The 19,146-nt window shown below is 39.8% G+C and overlaps 1 protein-coding gene across 1 annotated transcript in view; it reads right to left on the minus strand.

Moving 5' to 3' along the window:
* Positions 1 to 14,192, minus strand: part of LOC119726993 (iduronate 2-sulfatase-like) — a 56,346-nt gene extending 42,154 nt beyond the window's left edge. Inside the window, exon 1 of the mRNA XM_038198855.1 lies at positions 14,006 to 14,192. Within this exon, the coding sequence (XP_038054783.1) occupies positions 14,006 to 14,105 (100 nt within the window). The 5' untranslated portion in view covers positions 14,106 to 14,192. The remainder of the gene's footprint in view (positions 1 to 14,005) is intronic.
* Between the last annotated feature and the right edge of the window lie 4,954 nt (positions 14,193 to 19,146).

Consider the following 19,146-nt stretch of genomic DNA (forward strand, 5'->3'; position numbering starts at 1 on the left):
AAAGACCCTTTTTCATTTGAAAATTCCTGAAAAATCAACCATGGCAGTTTTTCTATTTGTTTTTACTGTAATTGTCGATTGAAGGGTAGGTCTAAAACATTTCAAAGTTTCGAGGCGATAAGCGAACTCGAACATACCCTGCGCACGCTTAAAACTTCACGTTGACAATACCTCTGCTTCAAAACATGCACAGGACAGGACGTCCACTATGTACATGTACATGCACGTACGTTGTACATAGGCACATACATCGTATGTCAGTCAGCCTGCAGCGCACGTGTTGCTGAGGTCAAATCCTGTCCACAGTGACCGTTTTAGCCGATTTTCGGCTAACTTTGACAGATTTTATGTTCATGCATGCGCATAGACAGGGACGTATTATAGCACTTTTAGCATTAATCTTTGTCAGATATCATTGAAAGTTGGCATAAGCATAGTCCCTATAGCCAAGATGTGTCCCGAAGAGCGACGTCATGGTGACGTCATCAAGTGATTTATTATGGATTTATGAATAATTAATTTTTCTCATAGACTTTGTACACAGCTTTCTCCACAAGTCTTTTCCTATACAACACTGATATATCTTACTGAGTAGTTCTGAACTTCGGCTGAGAATTACTATGAGAAGGAAAAAGAAATCGTATTTTTTTTACGCCTGTCATTTGATTGAAAATATTCCCAAGAGTTAGAATAGCAAGTAATATTTTATAAAAATGTTTCAGTTTAAAGGAAAATCACGCATTTAAAGGTGCAGTTTCTCTGCCGTGGGATTTTTAACCCATTGACTTTGTATACGTTTTCAAGCCACCATTTTTATAACTTGGCGATCTGGAATCGTCATCAAAGTTACAGCCAAGGAAGACCCTCATACAAAAATTATGCCAAGACTATGACATTATGATGACGTCATCATCAAGTGATTTATTATGGATTCATGAATAATTAATTTTTCTCATAGACTTTGTACACAGCTTTCTCCACAAGTCTTTCCTATATAACACTGATATATCTTACTGAGTAGTTCTGAACTTCGGCCGAGAATTACTATGGTCACGTGACGTCATCATTAATATGCATATTACAAAGTCCTATATCTACAGAACTGTCAGTCCGATTGAGTTGAAACTTGGTATGTAGGTGGATCGGGATGTGTTATAGACGAAAATTGAGGTGACGTCATCATGACGTCATCGTGTGATTTTATATAGATTTTTGAAGTTTTGGACCTTTAAGCCATATCTCACTAACGCAATATGATAAATTCAAAATTCTTTTTGTATTAGGTTCGCTGGGCATTAGATAAATGCACAAAATTTGGAAAAATGTGTGACGTCATAATGAATCAGCAAAAATGCGATTTTTCGAAAAACATATAAGGGAATGTCCGATCGTCTTGAAACTTGGTGGGTGGGTAGATAATAACACTAGTACACAAAATCTTGAATGACGTCACGATGACATCATCGGTCGATTTTTAAAGATTTTTTTAATATTGCCAATTTTATTCTGCTTACAAAATTCAACACTTTTATTAATCTTATTTTTTCCAAACTTGGTACAGACTAAAACCACAATAAAATAATGAGCACTGCCAAGTATTGTTACGATGACGTCATCATTAGACATGTGACGTCATTGTTAACTTGTATATCTTAAGCCCCTATATCTCATGAACAGTACATCCGATTGGGTTGAAACTTGGTATGGGGGTAGGCCGGGATGTGTTACAAATAAATATTGAGGTGACGTCATCATGACGTCATCGTGTGATTTTATATAGATTTTTGAAGTTTTGAACCTTTAAGCCATATATCACGAACCCAATATGTTACATTTAAAATTCTTTTTGTATTAGGTTTGTTAGGCAATAGGTATATGTGCAAAATTTTGAAAAATGTGTGACGTCATGATGACGTCATCAAACATGCGCTTTTTTGAAACACATATAAGATAATGTCCGATCGACACGAAACTTGGTGGGTGGGTAGATAATAACACTAGTACACAATATCTTAAATGACGTCAAGATGACGTCATCAGTAGATTTGTTTACGATTTTTTAATATTGCCAATTTATTCTGCTTACAAAATTTAACACTTTCATTAATCCGATTGTTTTCAAACTTTGTACAGACTAAAACCGCAATAAAATAATTTTTATATATTTTATATATGACAAATGCAATATGCCAAAATCAAATTTCCATTTGAATGAGGTTTGTTAGACAAAACGTAAATGCACACAGTTTTGCACAAAACAGAAAAAAACATGACCTCAAAAAAAACATAATGCGGAAAAGCCCTGTGTTCTGTTGCAAACAGACATACACCTCTAGTTTTTTCTTCTTTCTTCTTTTTGTCGCCAAAACCCCACAGACTTTGTACACGTTTTTTCTCCGCGCCACTTTTGGCATTAATCTTTGTCATACGTCATTCAAAGTCAGCATAGGCATAGTCCCTATAGCAAAGATGTGTCCCCAAAATTGACGTCATGGTGACGTCATCGACTAATTTATTATAGATTTTTGAATATTTAATTTTTCCCATAGACTTTGTACACAGACATTTTTAAAAAATTGTCGATTTTCAAAGGGCATTTTTGACTCTATGCCAGTAATTCATTTACACCAATCTTTGTCCAAGCAAATACCCTACTTCAAACAACGTTGTGTAATGATGACGTCATGATAACGTCATCCGGTGTGTATTTATAGGCAATTAAATTGTGACACTTGTAATATTTTAAAATGCATAAGAAATCAACCGTACGCGTCCGCAGCATTCTGTTGCCGGCAAATGGTAGAGTAGGTTGAGGTCTTTCATTCAGTGTGCGTAAAATCACGTGACCCTTGCTTCCAGTCGAAAAAGGCCAAAACCGGAAGTGGCTTATTATTTGAAAATGGTAATAGATATGAACTTGCTTTCCACGGTGTTAGTCTCTTGGCTAAAAGTATTCTTCAAATAATTTACCAATGACGTCATGCAATCTTCGAGTGCCCTCTAGCGACAGGTTGAAAATTTGAAAAAATGTATTTTGAATAGATGTCTGTGGCGAAGTTTGCCGGAATCGCCTAAAATTGGTGTACATGATGACCTTGACCCACTTAAGACGTATGCGAAGTCTTAGGCGAATGACGTCATCAGACCGGAAGTTTATAATAAAAAGACCCTTTTTCATTTGAAAATTCCTGAAAAATCAACCATGGCAGTTTTTATGTTAGTTTTTACTTTAATTGTCGATTGAAGGGTAGGTCTAAAACATTCCCAGCAGGCACCGACCGTCAGACTGACGTTGTATTATGGTTGTATTATGGTCGCAACGTCGGATCAACCATACATAACCGAAAATTAACGTTGTTTTAGTCGACCAAAAGACGACGTTGTCATTATAACGTCTGCCGGACGTTGCTTTAGTGTCGACAATTTAACGTCAGAATTTTACATAACAACAACGTCGAAATGTAAGTTGGAATTTGGTCGGGAATATTACCAAACGTAATTTCAACCATGGTATGACGTTGTTTTGTCAATGTCTTTACAACGGCCTGAAAAACAACGTTGTATTATTGTTATTTTTGTGTTTCCTTTCGCGACGTCGCAATTCTGTCATATTTTCAACCAAGATATGACGTTTGCTTTCTAACGTCGTTTCAACAACTCAAAAAACGACGTTGAATTGTGGTTGGCAGTTGGTTATAATATCCGACGTCGTACTTATGTCATGCTTTTAACTAAAATACAACGTCCGTTTTTGACGTTTTTTCAACGACTCAAAATGTGACGTTGAATTATGGTCGGCTGCTGGTTATTTTACATGACGTCGTTATTATGTCATGCTTTTACCCAAAATATAACGTCCGTTTTTTACTTTTTTTTCAACGACTCAAAAAGTGACGTTGGATTATGGTCGGCCGCTGGTTATAATATTTGACGTCGTTATTAAGTCATGTTTTCAACCATGATATTACGTTCGTTTTCTAACGTCGTTCAAATGACTCAAAATCGACGTTGTATTGTGGTTGGCAGTTGGTTATAATAACTGACGTCGTACTTATGTCATGCTTTCATCCAAAACACAACGTCCATTATCTGACGTCATTTGAACATCTTAAAAAGCGACGTTGAATTGTGGTCGGCTGCTGGTTATAATATTTGACGTCGTTATTAGGTCATGTTTTCAACCATGATACAACGTCTGTTTTCTAACGTCATTTCAACGAATCAATTAACGACGTTGATTTCTGGTCAGTGGATGGTTACAATATCGTTATGTCATGGTTTTACCCAAAATATAACGTCCGTTTTCTGACGGTCTTTTCAGCAACTCAAAAATGACGTTGAATTGTGGTCGGCTGTTGGTTATTTACATTACGTCGATAGTGTGTTATGGTTTCGACCAAAATATAACGTCCGTTTTTCACTTAATAAAATAAAAAAAAGTCATTAACGAATTCATGTGCAACGTCGTAATTCCTAAACGAAATTATCGGACGCCTTATTAATTTGAACGACTAAAAAAAAAGGCTAAGTTGTGGTCAGCTAGCTGATGGTTATAAAATTGATGTCCTGTCGTTATCATCATTGTTTCAACCAAAATATATTGCCCGTTTTGACGACTTTTTCACTTAGCTGCGGCGCGCGCCAATTATAATTGTCTTGGCCCAGAGCCAAGTGCCGCGCGCGCGAAAACCGTATAGCCCAAACGTATTACACGTAAGCATATGTATGCCCTGTGTGTGACCTCTTGCATTCCAACGACCTCCACTGCTGTACGAGTCTGGCCAGTTTGAATATCCGTTAAAACAACAGTCACAACTGAAGCAGCTTTGGGAAGAGACATATTGGCCCAAAATGAACAAGTTTTGTGTACCTTTCAACAATATTGTCAAGATTTGGTTCTGCGATGGAGTACTGTTAACATTGGAGATGTTCCCACCCCTGATCTTAACTTCAAGTCAAGATACGACATCAAGATGTATAGGACAAGCACAAGTCAAGATTTCGATTGAACCGCAATCAAGATGATCTGATTTTGCAATGTCTGAAAATGGTAAGTTTCAAACGCGAATGTTTCCGAGTTAGAGATTTGCAATTCTTTGAAGGTCAATAGTTTGGAAATTGTATCTCTATTATATCTATATTATGTTCCCTATCATGCAGTCATGTCAGTTGAAACATTAAAATTCCATGGAAAGTACCTTAACTTCACTGTAGAAAGTTGTTAATGTAAGACTAGACATGTTGGATGCTATTGTCATTTCTTATTTTAAAAACAAAGTTTCACTAACGGTGCCCTTTATTTAAACATTGAAGAAGTAGAAAATCCTAACTAATCAGCAGTCATGCATGTTCTGCCCGCTTTCCATCATCATGTCCAATCTGTATTAAGGCCTAGGAAAAATGAGGTCATTTTAAAGTATATCTCAACATGAGACGAGTTTCCAGCACGTACTGTGTTGATTGAAGATTTAGAATGATCAATTTATTGTGAATTTAACTGCACCGCAACATATTCCGCATCCGGCCAAACTCAAACGATCGGAATGTCTCTTTTATTTTTTACAGATATTTTGATACAGATATGTTTTCAGTCTAGTTTTATAAGTGTTCAGAGTTCACGTATGACGATACATTATGCCACTTTTCTTTTGTTGTGTACTCTAGGCCTATGTCATGTTTTGTTAATACCACGGCGTATGAAGTGCTAAATAAATGTTAATTATTTTTTTATAATTATTAAGAAATTTACGGTGCTTGCAATTATAAAATTTCCATTAATTAATTTCAGTAATATTCGTTTCTTAGAATCGCATGAAATTGCCCATTAGACTTAAAATAGGCCTATGCTTCGACTTGTCTTCTTCATAAGAACTATTTTTAATACTTATTTCGGATTTCTGAAAATTAAACTTTTGTTTTAATTATTTACGAGTTATCATTATTTTAAAAATGTGTTGGTATTCAAGAAAATTGAAAATGTTGTTCATTTTTTCCCCCTTTTCCAGCTCTCTGCTTTGGTCAGTTGATGGAGACGAATACACTACCTAAGCCCTACTTTACGTGGCACCATGCACCATCAGGATCAACATCGACCGCCTGATGTCTTAATTCCATACCTGCACAAATATTCACAAAAGAGATTAGAGATCATGTCTGTGATGGTTGTGATTTAGTGTTTGATTTAAAGGCTCAGACCGACGTCTACTTTTTTTATTTCATGTCCAAATTAAGTTGAACTGTGGTAATGAAATCTGATGTCAAAATTGATCGGCCCATCAACATTGAACATTTGAAGCGTCTAATTGCCATTGTTTAAACCTGTCAGACTGACGCCACTATTTTGACTATTAACTAAAGTTAGAAAACTTAACACTGTTATTTCGGTTGTGTACTATGTGAACCTATCCACCAGTTATGTAAAAAACTGAACAAGTTGTGAAATATTTTTACACTGTTGTGTAAACAACAGTTTACACAACAGGTTGCTAGGTTCATATAGTACATAACCGTTTGATTTTTACACAACCTAAATAACAGTGTTCAACATCTACAAAAATTACATTTGCAACCATGTACTGACCCTAACTTCAACCATGAAATCCGAACGTTGAAAGGACGTTATTACGACGGTCAGATAGACGTCAATTTTGACCTCACTCAGACGTTATAATGTGGTCATTTTTTGACGTCTAAATAACTTCAACCGCGACGTCCTGTCGACGTCTATATAACCAGTCAAATCACGGTCAGACTGACGTCATAATTGGACTATATTCGGACGTTAGATTTCCGTCAGGTTTTCGACGTCTAAATAACTTTCACTTTCAACCATATTCTGACCTAAATTCAACTAACAATCTGACGTCCTGTCGACGTCCATGTAACCAGTTAATCATGGTCAGACTGACGTCATAATTTGACTATATACAGACGTTAGATTTCGGTCAGGATTAGCAGTTAATCATGGTCAGACTGACGTCATAATTTTGACTACATACCGACGTTAGAATTTGGTCAGGTTTTCAACGTCTAAAAAACTTACACTTACAACCACGACGGCAACCAAAAAACAACGTCGGAGTTGGTCGGAATCTGACGTCAGATAGACGTTAAACCGACCAAAAATGCCTGCTGGGATTTCAAAGCTTCGAGGCAGTAAGCGAACTCGGACATGCCCTGCGCACGCTTCAAACTTCAGGCTGACAATACCTCTGCTCTGCTCGAATCAGGATGCAGGAAGAAAGTTTCCTATCCAGGGTTTACTATTGGAAACTAGGTTGGAAATAAAGTAAGCACTGGGGACGAGGTTGAGGAAGACCCTCATACAAAAATTATGCCAAGACTATGACGTCATGAGACGTCATCACCTAATTTTTTTTATTGATTTTTGAACATTTACGTGCATATTATGAAGTCCTATATCTATAGAACTGTAAGTCTGATTGGGTTGAAACTTGGTATGTGGCTAGACTGGGATGTGTTATAGTTAAAAAAAAATTAGGTGATGCCATGATGATGTCATCCGGAGATTTTATAAGAATATTTGAAGTTTTTTACCTTTTAGCCATATCTCATGAACGTAACATGCAAAATTCAACATTCTTTGTGTATTTGGTCTGTTACGTAAAAGGTATTTGCACAAAATTTTGAAAAAAAATATCTGACATCATATGACACCAATTCAATAATATTGTTAATCCTTTTTCAAACACTTTTCACACGTCAATAAATCTCATGAACAGAAATGCTAAAGTCAATTTTGTTAATTATATTAATCGGATTTAAGGTCAAAGCTATATGACCATTTCAAATGACACAACGACTGCATGTAAGTTTGACTGCAAAAATTGAAGGAAAAAAACAGAAAAAAAGGCTTAGAAATTGACCACAAGCGTGTGGCATGTGGAGAAAATTAAACTTTTTCCAAATACGGTGGGTAATACTGCCAAAACATCCCCTTCCAGTGCATGCTTCAGACACATGTGATTGCATTGGTTTTAAATACTGATCTTTGGCATTTCGCCTTTTGTTGATCTCCGCCAATGCCATCTTAGATTGCTCTCAGTTTCCTTTATTTTGTAAACACCCCTATACACTTATAATTGAGCACATTAATACGAACTAAGCCCGCATCGCCGGCTTCGAGGGGTAATGAATAAAATAAATCACTACAAGGAAACTCTTTATAACTGGGGAGAAACCTTGAATGAAGACCTGCTACAATTGGAGTTTTACGTAACAATAAGTGGCCATTATTCTATCATATGGTCTGTCTGCAGCACAATACTATCCAATTTGGTTGTAGCTTGGTATGAACCTAAGCCGCCTTGTCGTATACATAAATCCAACTGACGTCATGATGACGTCTTGACATGACATCTCACTCACATTAAAGCTGCATTTTCTACAGCCTACAAATCTACATTTGTATTTTCTTTTTACTACACCTGCATTACCTATCAGTCCGTAACATAATGCCGAAACAGCCCTATGTTTGTCCACAAACATATGTCTAGTTTTTCTTTCTTCTTCTTCTTCTTCTTCTTCTTGTTCCACACCCAAAATCCCATAGACTTTGTACATGTCTTTTGGCATTAATCTTTGTCCTATATCATTCAAAGTAAGCATAGGCATAGTCCTTATAGCAAAGTTGTGTCTTGAAGAGTGACGTCATGGTGACGTCATCATGGGTCACGAGACGTCATCTTAAAAGTGCATATTTAAAAGTCCTGAGTCTAGCGAACTATAGATAATTTTTCGTCTTGATGAGTTTGTAGCTTCGTGGGCTGAGATATAGGGAGTTGTGTAGAAGGCTCCTGGAGGGTAACTGTAGGTGTTGGTGGTTGTGTCAAAGGTGATAAAATATCGTTCGTCGTTGGCTCTGGGGGTGTGACTGTAGGTGTTGGTATAGGTAATGGGGGTGTTGCGGTGTCATCGAAAGAGTCGTCCTGTTGAGGATGCGAGTTTAAATCTGGTATCAAACCAGTTTTCATACTCTGGGTGGCTATTTGGCTGTTTCGGCAACCAGCCGAAACAGCCTTTGTTTTCATTAAAGTTTTTATTTTTCTTTTTTTTGTGGCTTTTCCGCATAGTTGCGGAAAAGCCTTTCTTTTTGTTCTCATTTAAAATTTTTTTTTGACTTTTTCACAATTTGCAAAAAAGCCTTTAATACCCGTTGGCGCGTAATTGCGAATTTTCCAGATGTGCCATTGTGTTGGGTTTTTGCACGACAGCTAAAATGGAAATATTCATAAAACTGTAAGTAAAACTACTTCTTATTTAAGATATAATTGTTCCAAATTATTTTAAAAATAAATACTTCAGGATATAACAGATGGTATTGTGCAGTTTTTGTCGTCACAGATGAAGTATTTACACGGGAAATAAACGTCAAATTTCGAGGAGAACACCGTTTACCCAAATTTCGTTTTTAATTAGGCTTTTATTAAAAAGTTTTAGAGAGATAGGATGCCGAACCGATGAAACAAAAGCGACATTTCATTATTCATCTTAAAGCTAAAGATATTGTGCGTTACCTTGGTTATGTAGTTATCACATATCAGAATTCAATAATAAAGACCAAAAACGTAGACTCATGAATATTCAAAAATATAATTCGCTGGCTTGACAGACTTCGAGGCCAGATCGGGCGAAGAGCCTTGCAAATCTGAAAGCCACCGCGCGCAGTGGTCTTTGTTGAAAAGTATTCATGGTATTTGCCACCAGTACAGGCCGCTATCACGCGTCTAACCAGGAGTTGGGCCGAGTCGTTAATCCTTGTGTGTAGGATCCGTGGTTGCTCTAGGTACTAGTGATCATTCAGTCTCAGAATAGTTTTGCTTGACTGAACAACCCAGATTTTCTTAACAATTTTTGAGGCCTTCCATTTATAAATAGTAATGAAAATAATCCTTGTTTTACTGGCCGTGACATGTTATGTTCGTGAACAAGACAGTACCGCACCGGATTTACAAATGCGATACCGAAATTGAAATTCCTAGTTTCGGTGCACCGAATTTACAAATCCGTTGATTTCTAGTGATGCTGCAACATGGCCTTTATTTTCGTACGGAGGTAGGGCCTAGGTGCGCCTAGCTCTACTGAGTGGAGCGTTGAACTACGGTACCCTCCGTACAAACGCTCCACCGATTTGGCATACTTTGATGACGGCTTCACAGTAGCATGATAGTGTACATACCCACGCGAGGACAAAAAGACCCCCCAAAAAACGGTAAAGAGAATACAAATGAGAAAGACAGTAGCACTGGATAGATCCACACATTCATGACATTCCATAAGACCCCTTATATTGTTCCCAAACAGTGGACATTTTGAAGAAAAAAAAACAGCAAAATAGTCAGAAAACTTAGAGCTCAATGTGTTTGCCGTGAAGCTCAGACCTTGCTCCGACTTGCCGACTGTTTCATGCACTAATATGAGGTTTACCACTCGCATTACAGCTGCGGTACAGGAACCGCAACCGACAGCGCATGAAACAGTTATCGGGTGTTACGCTTCCGCGTGACGTCATGCGCCAACAGCCAGCGCAGCCGGCAAAAACGACTAGCGCTGTGCCTGGTAATCGACCGCCATTCATTGTACACAATTTTTTTTGTGCACAAACCAATTGCGGTCCTGGCCATGCCCGCAAGGTTGTCAGGTTAGCGGTTATTCCTCCTTTTTTCACTGCAATTGTAGGCTGAATCTTCATCGTGGATCGTTTTTTACTTCAAGGACCTGTGTAATGGTTATTCCGGGCAAGTTTGGGGTGAGTTGCAGTTGCAATTAGTGTGTAACGGGGACAAAATTGAACATTTTCCAATTTTTTTCGCAATTTTTTTTGGGACCTGCCTACGCTGCTGGGTTACATGAAAAACTAGCTCCAGCCTAGACCCGTGAACGTGGACGTTGTATACAACGCCACGTTGTTGTGTCATTTTGAACCTAGCGAAATCGATCCGACATACATAATTCCGTATGGGTGTTGAGTACTCACCTATAAATCTAACTTTGCCCGTCCGATTGTTTAGGCTGTGTAATTTCGATGAAATTTGCCCATCAGTAAAGACCCATACGAACGTGTAGAAATTTCATTTTAACCCGACAAGTGACCCTGACAAATGACCCCAGACGAGTTGCTTGGACAGATTGACGGCTGTTTCATGTCGCAACCCCGAAAAAAAAAAACCGCACCCGATTGGCTGCTCGGCTCATCTCGTGTACGTATGTGTGCACACGCACGTGGGCGCACGTACGCCCGCGCGCGTGTGGTGCGGTGAGAGAGGAAAGGACTTGAAACTTGTCTAAAACGATGTCTCTTTTAGCTGCGACAGTAAACAGCCGTCGAATTATACGAAGGACGGTACAATAAAACGCAATGCGCATGCGTTACTTGGGAGAAAATGGCAGCTAGCAGGACTTCATAAACCGGGGCCAGAATTTTCCTCAAATTTCGTCAAATGCAAGTTTTGATGTACAAACAGATTTCAAGACAGCTTCATATGTGAGTACTTATTACATTTGCAAAATAACGTCCAGTGTGTGTAATGGAGGGAGTGAGAGGGACAATTTCGCCAGGTTCAGAAATACACAACAGCGTGGCGTAGTTTACAAGCCACGTTCACGGGTCTAGCTCCAGCCCTAAATGACAACCCAATGAAAAAATTTAGGGCTGGGTAACTCCAGCTACAAACTCAAAACTTTAAGAGATGATCTTTTGCTGAAATTGGTTTTAGTGGTCAGAAATTGCCTCAGATCACACAACAGAAATTGCTTTTCTATAACTGCATGTCTCCTTAACTATAGGCCTATCCCCATTTACATTCAACTCCCCAAATTTTCATCCCCAACACCACGCCCTATCCGATCTATGATCGGGTAAATCAGCTTGTTTATAATATATATGAAAACTGCCCAATAGCCCTAGCCTTGTTGCCATTTGTAGTTCGTGGCTCCAGAGGATTTTTTTTAAAGGGAAGTAAAGTCCGACATTTCATTAGGTCTGATTCCCCGCCCCCTGAATACAACATTACAACGATATTCAGCATGTTCAGTGCGGCACCAGACTAGGCAACAAGGCTACGAATAACACCTCCTTTTTTATTATATAGTCGGACTCCCCATTATCGCGGCATCCCTATTATCGCGGCATGGGAAATTTCTCTTTTCACAATGTCAAAACTCCTTCAAGTGGCGATTTTTATCCAGTTCACCAGTCATCAAGGATTTTCTACCGAGTTGTATAAAAAGGGGTACAACTATAGAATGCAGGGCCACTTTACTCTACATCCGCGCCTCCGTACGGCTGCGTGGAGGCGTGGAACCGCAGTCGACCTACCTCTGAAAATCGATCGTGGAGTCGTGGAGCCGCAGAGAATTGCGCCCTCTATCGGTGTGCGTCTCTGCGACTCCGCGCCTCCACCACTGAGAGACAGTGCCCCGTCGCCCTCCCCCCCCCTTCCTAATTTGCGCGCCCAATTAAAGCGACTCTGCGACTCTGCGACTCCGCGCCTCCGCGACTCCAGACAGTGCCCCGTCGCCCTCCCCCCCTTCCTAATTGGCCCGCCCAATTAAAGTGACTCTGCGACTCCCCGACTCCGCGCCTCCGCGACTCCAGACAGTGCCCCGTCGCCCTCCCCCCCCCTTCCCAATTGGCCCGCCCAATTAAAGTGACTCTGCGACTCCCCGACTCCGCGCCTCCGCGACTCCAGACAGTGCCCCGTCGCCCTCCCCCCCCTTCCTAATTGGCCCGCCCAATTAAAGTGACTCTGCGACTCCCCGACTCCGCGCCTCTGCGACTCCAGACAGTGCCCCGTCGCCCTCCCCCCCTTCCTAATTGGCCCGCCCATTTAAAATGGATATGGATGCTTCGTTCTCAAAAAGATTCCGCCGAGAATTGCGCCCTCTATCGGTGCGACTCCGCGACTCCGCGCCTCCGCCACTGCGGCCACTCCAGTGCCCCGCGTCTCCGCGATTCTGCGACTCCAAGACTCCGCGCCTCCGCCGCTCCAGACAGTGCCCCCAACACATTTACAAGCACGTCCTCCCTTCCGATCCTTCATGAGAAGCTTTGAAGACAAGTGCAGTGCATTCCTTCGCTGTACTTAGCACTTTTTTGCAGGTTTGCATATCTATTACTCCTATTCCATCCACGCCTCCAGGCAAAATAACAAACCTTGCTTCGGCGTGGCCCTGCATTCTATAGTTGCTCCTAAAAAGGACGATTAAAAAATGTTGTGTCTCTCGGGACTTTTATTAACGATTTTAATAAATATTAACGGTTTCCAAAACTTGCAAAATTTTCCCTCACCGTGTCTGCTAAAAGGTACCGTTTATATTTAACATAAATCTTTAATTGCGCTCTGTCCATGAAAGTTCCATTGTCTGGTTCCCATTCTTCAGCTGCAAATGTAAAATGAAGTCAGACGACGATATTTGCAGCGCGAAATCATAACAACTATTACGGGATTAAAATAAGCACCGCGCGTTAGCGAAAATAAAACGACACACCGTGTAAAGTGAATGGCGCCCTCAATCGCCGATCAGTAGACTTGCCTCAGGGATTTGTGTTCTTCTTTCGGGGGAAGGGCAGGGTCTTAAGAAATCATCCTGCAGACATCTTGTCTTTAATCAACTTGAACATTACAGGGAAAATATCAGACTTTATTCAGGGGGTGTTTTGGTCAAACATAAACTATGAACACAAAACTTTTCAAAAGTTGGGATCATTATAAAAACCACTTCCCGCATACCGCGATAATAGGGAGTCCACCTCCGTTCGCACACGCCGCGCATGTCTATTTTCACAGGCATCGTACACGGAATAAACCACACCACCCGTCAGATTTTTTTATATTAATTTAAAAAAGAAGAGTTATACTACACATAAGACAGGACAATTCTGGAAGGTTAGTGGGCAATCTCTCTTCCCAACGAGAAACGTGATAAGTACCGCGATAATACGGCGTTCCATCCTACTTTATAGCTCGATTGTGTAAAAACTTACCAAGTCCAAGGTCAACACCGGTAACTCCGTCGACCTGCTTTTCCACAACCATGATAACTGACAGTATTGTCATCAGCCTGATCATGATTTTTTTAAACATCGTGACATAACAAACATCCGCCTAGCCCTGCCCTAAGTCTATGGTCCTGTAGCCGACACATACAAATTTCATGAACTTGGCCTATGCATAGCGCATCGTGCGGGAATTTGCACGCCTGCGCACTTGCAGTCATTTTTAGAAAAAATATGTCGGTGACTTGCTACGTCACAGACAACCCGAACGTTTGCGGGTCAATCCAGGTCAATTCCCGCGCGGACCATCTATTTTTGAACCGACCGATATTGCGGTCGGCCGATATGTAATCTGATACGTTCCCACGCCAAGGCAAGGCACTATGCATACATGCTGCATACAAATGCGTATACGTGTATGTACGTGTATTGGATGATCCAGGGATCGGCGAGCTAAAGTTCAAGTCAATTTGTTCAAATCGGAGTTCGACTCGAAGCTTGCTTCATTTTATTTTTGACCAAAATGCAACTTGGGGTTACATGTATATTCAAAGTTACATAATAATACAGCAAATATGAAAGATCGTTTAGATCCCTACATCATTTGTTGTGAATTAGCCACTGGAAAACACAGTACAAAATAACCTTATTTAAGTTAAATAACTTTTCAAAATCTGCACCTGTGGTTTTTAGTATTTTACGACGATGGAAAAAAAAAATCATTTTTAAAGTTCTTTATCCTTTTTTCCCTGGCATATTTTTAAAGTTATATTTCATTGTCATAGTGCTAGCCCGGGGCGGATAAGCATCGTGTCTTTTTGCTGTCAGTCTTTATGGGGTTATCATTTAAAAAAATTATTGTGTTTTACAGGCATATTTTATTCATAGGTTAATTTAAATGTAAGTTAAGCTATTGTCAGTTCTTGCATGCTGTTTTTACTGTTTTTACTCTTTGATTTTACACCAGGACAAGAATGTGTTTGTTTTTAACTTAGATGACTAATAAAAGTACGATAATGAATGTTCACCACTTGTCAATAATGTCGAGAAGTTATAACAACAAAGGCATGAAAATAAAAGGAAATACACTTGATGCCAACTTCACGAAAGGGGTAGATCATGGGGGCAATTCCGAAGAGTCGTCAAAAAACAGACGCAAAACAAACTAGAAATGTGTTTGTGGACAAACACAAGCTGTTTCGGATATTTAAAATACTCTGTGCACATGATAAACACTTGATGAAGTCACTTCGAATGTCATCTGCCAAGTGAAAAGTCAATCAGACATATAGTGCCAAAGTATGATTTGAAGAAAAACGTGTACAAAACCTACGGGGAAAAATGCATCTTTAATGTGAAGTAACCTTACACCTGATGATGTCACGATCACGAATTTCTTCTAGGACCATCTGTGGGTGGTAGTCTAAGTGTGTACCAAGTCTAACGTGGATCGGATTTACAAAAGTGCCAAAGTAGAATGTTTTAAAACGTGTACAAACCCTATGGGGAAAAATGCATCTTTAATGTGACGTAACCCAACACCTGATGACGTCACGATCACAAATTTCTTCTAGGACCATCTGTGGGTGGTGGTCTAAGTATGTATCAAGTCTGAGGTCGATCGGATTTACAAAAGTGCCAAAGTGGAGTGTTTTATAACGTGTACAAACCCTATGGGGAAAAATGCATCTTTAATGTGACGTAACCCAACACCTGATGACGTCACGATCACAAATTTCTTCTAGGACCATCTGTGGGTGGTGGTCTAAGTATGTATCAAGTCTGAGGTCGATCGGATTTACGAAGAGGCCAAAGTGGAGTGTTTTAAAACGTGTACAAAACATATGGGGAAAAATGCATCTTTAATGTTACGTAACCCGACACCTGATGACATCACGGTCACGAATTTCTTCTAGGACCATCTGTGGGTGGTGGTCTAAGTATGTATCAAGTCTGAAATCAATCGGATTTGAAAAAGTGGCAAAGTGGACTGGTGGAAGAAACGTGTGTTAAACCTATGGAGAAAAAGTCTGAAAAAGGAGAAAAAAAAAAAAAACTAGAAATGTGTTTGTGGACAAACACAAGCTGTTTCGGATATTTGAAATACTCTCTGCACGTGATGAAAACTTGATGAAGTCACTTCGAATGTCATCTGCCAAGTGAAAAGTCAATCAGACATACAGTGCCAAAGTATGATTTGAAGAAAAACGTGTACAAACCCTATGGAGAAAAATGCATCTTTAATGTGAAGTAACCTTACACCTGATGATGTCACGATCACGAATTTCTTCTAGGACCATCTGTAGGTGGTATTCTAAGTGTGTACCAAGTCTAACGTCGATCGGATTTACGAAAGTGCCAAAGTGGAGTGTTTTATAACGTGTACAAACCCTAGGGGGAAAAATGCATATTTAATGTGACATAACCCAACACCTGATGACGTCACGATCACAAATTTCTTCTGGGACCATCTGTGGGTGGTAGTCTAAATGTGTACCAAGTCTGACGTCGATCGGATTTACAAAAGTGCCAAAGTGGAGCGTTTTATAACGTGTACAAACCCTATGGGGAAAATGCATCTTTAATGTGACGTAACCCAACACCAGATGACGTCACGATCACAAATTTCTTCTAGAACCATCTGTGGGTGGTGGTCTAAGTATGTATCAAGTCTGAGGTCGATCGGATTTACGAAGAGGCCAAAGGGGAGTGTTTTAAAACGTGTACAAAACATATGGGGAAAAATGCATCTTTAATGTGACGTAACCCGACACCTGATGACGTCACGGTCACGAATTTCTTCTAGGACCATCCGTGGGTGGTGGTCTAAGTATGTACCAAGTCTGAAATCAATCGGATTTGAAAAAGTGGCAAAGTGGACTGGTGGAAGAAACGTGTGTTAAACCTATGGAGAAAAAGGCTGAAAAAGGAGAAAAAAAACAAAAAAACTAGAAATGTGTTTGTGGACAAACACAAGCTGTTTCGGATATTTGAAATACTCTGTGCACGTGATAAACACTTGATGAAGTCACTTCGAATGTCATCTGCCAAGTGAAAAGTCAATCAGACATATAGTGCCAAAGTATGATTTGAAGAAAAACGTGTACAAACCCTATGGGGAAAAATACATCTTTAATGTGAAGTAACCTTACACCTGATGATGTCACGATCACGAATTTCTTCTAGGACCATCTGTAGGTGGTAGTCTAAGTGTGTACCAAGTCTAACATCGATCGGATTTACGAAAGTGCCAAAGTAGAATGTTTTAAAACGTGTACAAACCCTATGGGGAAAAATGCATCTTTAATGTAACGTAACCCAACACCTGATGACGTCACGATCACAAATTTCTTCTAGGACCATCTACGGGTGGTAGTCTAAGTGTGTACCAAGTCTGACGTCGATTGGATTTACAAAAGTGCCAAAGTGGAGTGTTTTATAACGTGTACAAATCCTATGGGGAAAAATGCATCTTTAATGTGACGTAACCCAACACCAGATGACGTCACGATCACAAATTTCATCTAGGACCATCTGTGGGTGGTGGTCTAAGTATGAATCAAGTCTGAGGTCGATCGGATTTACGAAGAGGCCAAAGTGGATTGTTTTAAAACGTGTACAAAACATATGGGGAAAAATGCATCTTTAATGTGACGTAACCCGACACCTGATGACGTCACGGTCACAACTTTGTTCTAGGACCATCTGTGGGTAGTGGTCTAAGTATGTATCAAGTCTGAGGTCGATCGAATTTACGAAGAGGCCAAAGTGGAGTGTTTTAAAACGTGTACAAAACATATGGGGAAAAATGCATCTTTAATGTGACGTAACCCGACACCTGATGACGTCACGGTCACGAATTTCTTCTAGGACCATCTGTGGGTGGTGGTCTAAGTATGTATCAAGTCTGAAATCAATCGGATTTGAAAAAGTGGCAAAGTGGACTGGTGGAAGAAACGTGTGTTAAACCTGTGGAGAAAAAGTCTGAAAAAGGAGAAAAAAAAAAAAACTAGAAATGTGTTTGTGGACAAACACAAGCTGTTTCGGATATTTAAAATACTCTGTGCACATGATGAACACTTGATAAAGTCACTTCGAATGTCATCTGCCAAGTGAAAAGTCAATCAGACATATAGTGCCAAAGTATGATTTGAAGATAAACGTGTACAAAACCTACGGGGAAAAATGCATCTTTAATGTGAAGTAACCTTACACCTGATGATGTCACGATCACGAATTTCTTCTAGGACCATCTGTGGGTGGTAGTCTAAGTGTGTACCAAGTCTTACGTGGATCGGATTTACAAAAGTGACAAAGTAGAATGTTTTAAAACGTGTACAAACCCTATGGGAAAAAATGCATCTTTAATGTGACGTAACCCAACACCTGATGACGTCACGATCACAAATTTCCTCTAGGACCATCTGTGGGTGGTGGTCTAAGTATGTATCAAGTCTGAGGTCGATTGGATTTACAAAAGTGCCAAAGTGGAGTGTTTTAAAACGTGTACAAACTCTATGGGGAAAAATACATCTTTAATGTGACGTAACCCAACACCTGATGACGTCACGATCACAAATTTCTTCTAGGACCATCTGTCGGTGGTGGTCTAAGTATGTATCAAGTCTGAGGTCGATCGGATTTACGAAGAGGCCAAAGTGGAGTGTTTTAAAACGTGTACAAAACATATGGGGAAAATGCATCTTTAATGTTACGTAACCCGACACCTGATGACGTCACGGTCACGAATTTCTTCTAGGACCATCTGTGGGTGGTGGTCTAAGTATGTATCAAGTCTGAAATCAATCAGATTTGAAAAAGTGGCAAAGTGGACTGGTGGAAGAAACGTGTGTTAAACCTATGGAGAAAAAGTCTGAAAAAGGAGAAAAAAAAAAACTAGAAATGTGTTTGTGGACAAACACAAGCTGTTTCGGATATTTGAAATACTCTGTGCACGTGATGAACACTTGATGAAGTCACTTCGAATGTCATCTGCCAAGAGAAAAGTCGATCAGACATATAGTGCCAAAGTATGCATTGAAGAAAAACGTGTACAAAACCTATGGGGAAAAATGCATCTTTAATGTGAAGTAACCTTACACCTGACAATGTCACGATCACGAATTTCT

This window comes from Patiria miniata, unplaced genomic scaffold, assembly GCF_015706575.1.
Source record: "Patiria miniata isolate m_02_andy unplaced genomic scaffold, ASM1570657v1 HiC_scaffold_2, whole genome shotgun sequence".
NCBI classification, from domain to species: domain Eukaryota; kingdom Metazoa; phylum Echinodermata; class Asteroidea; order Valvatida; family Asterinidae; genus Patiria; species Patiria miniata.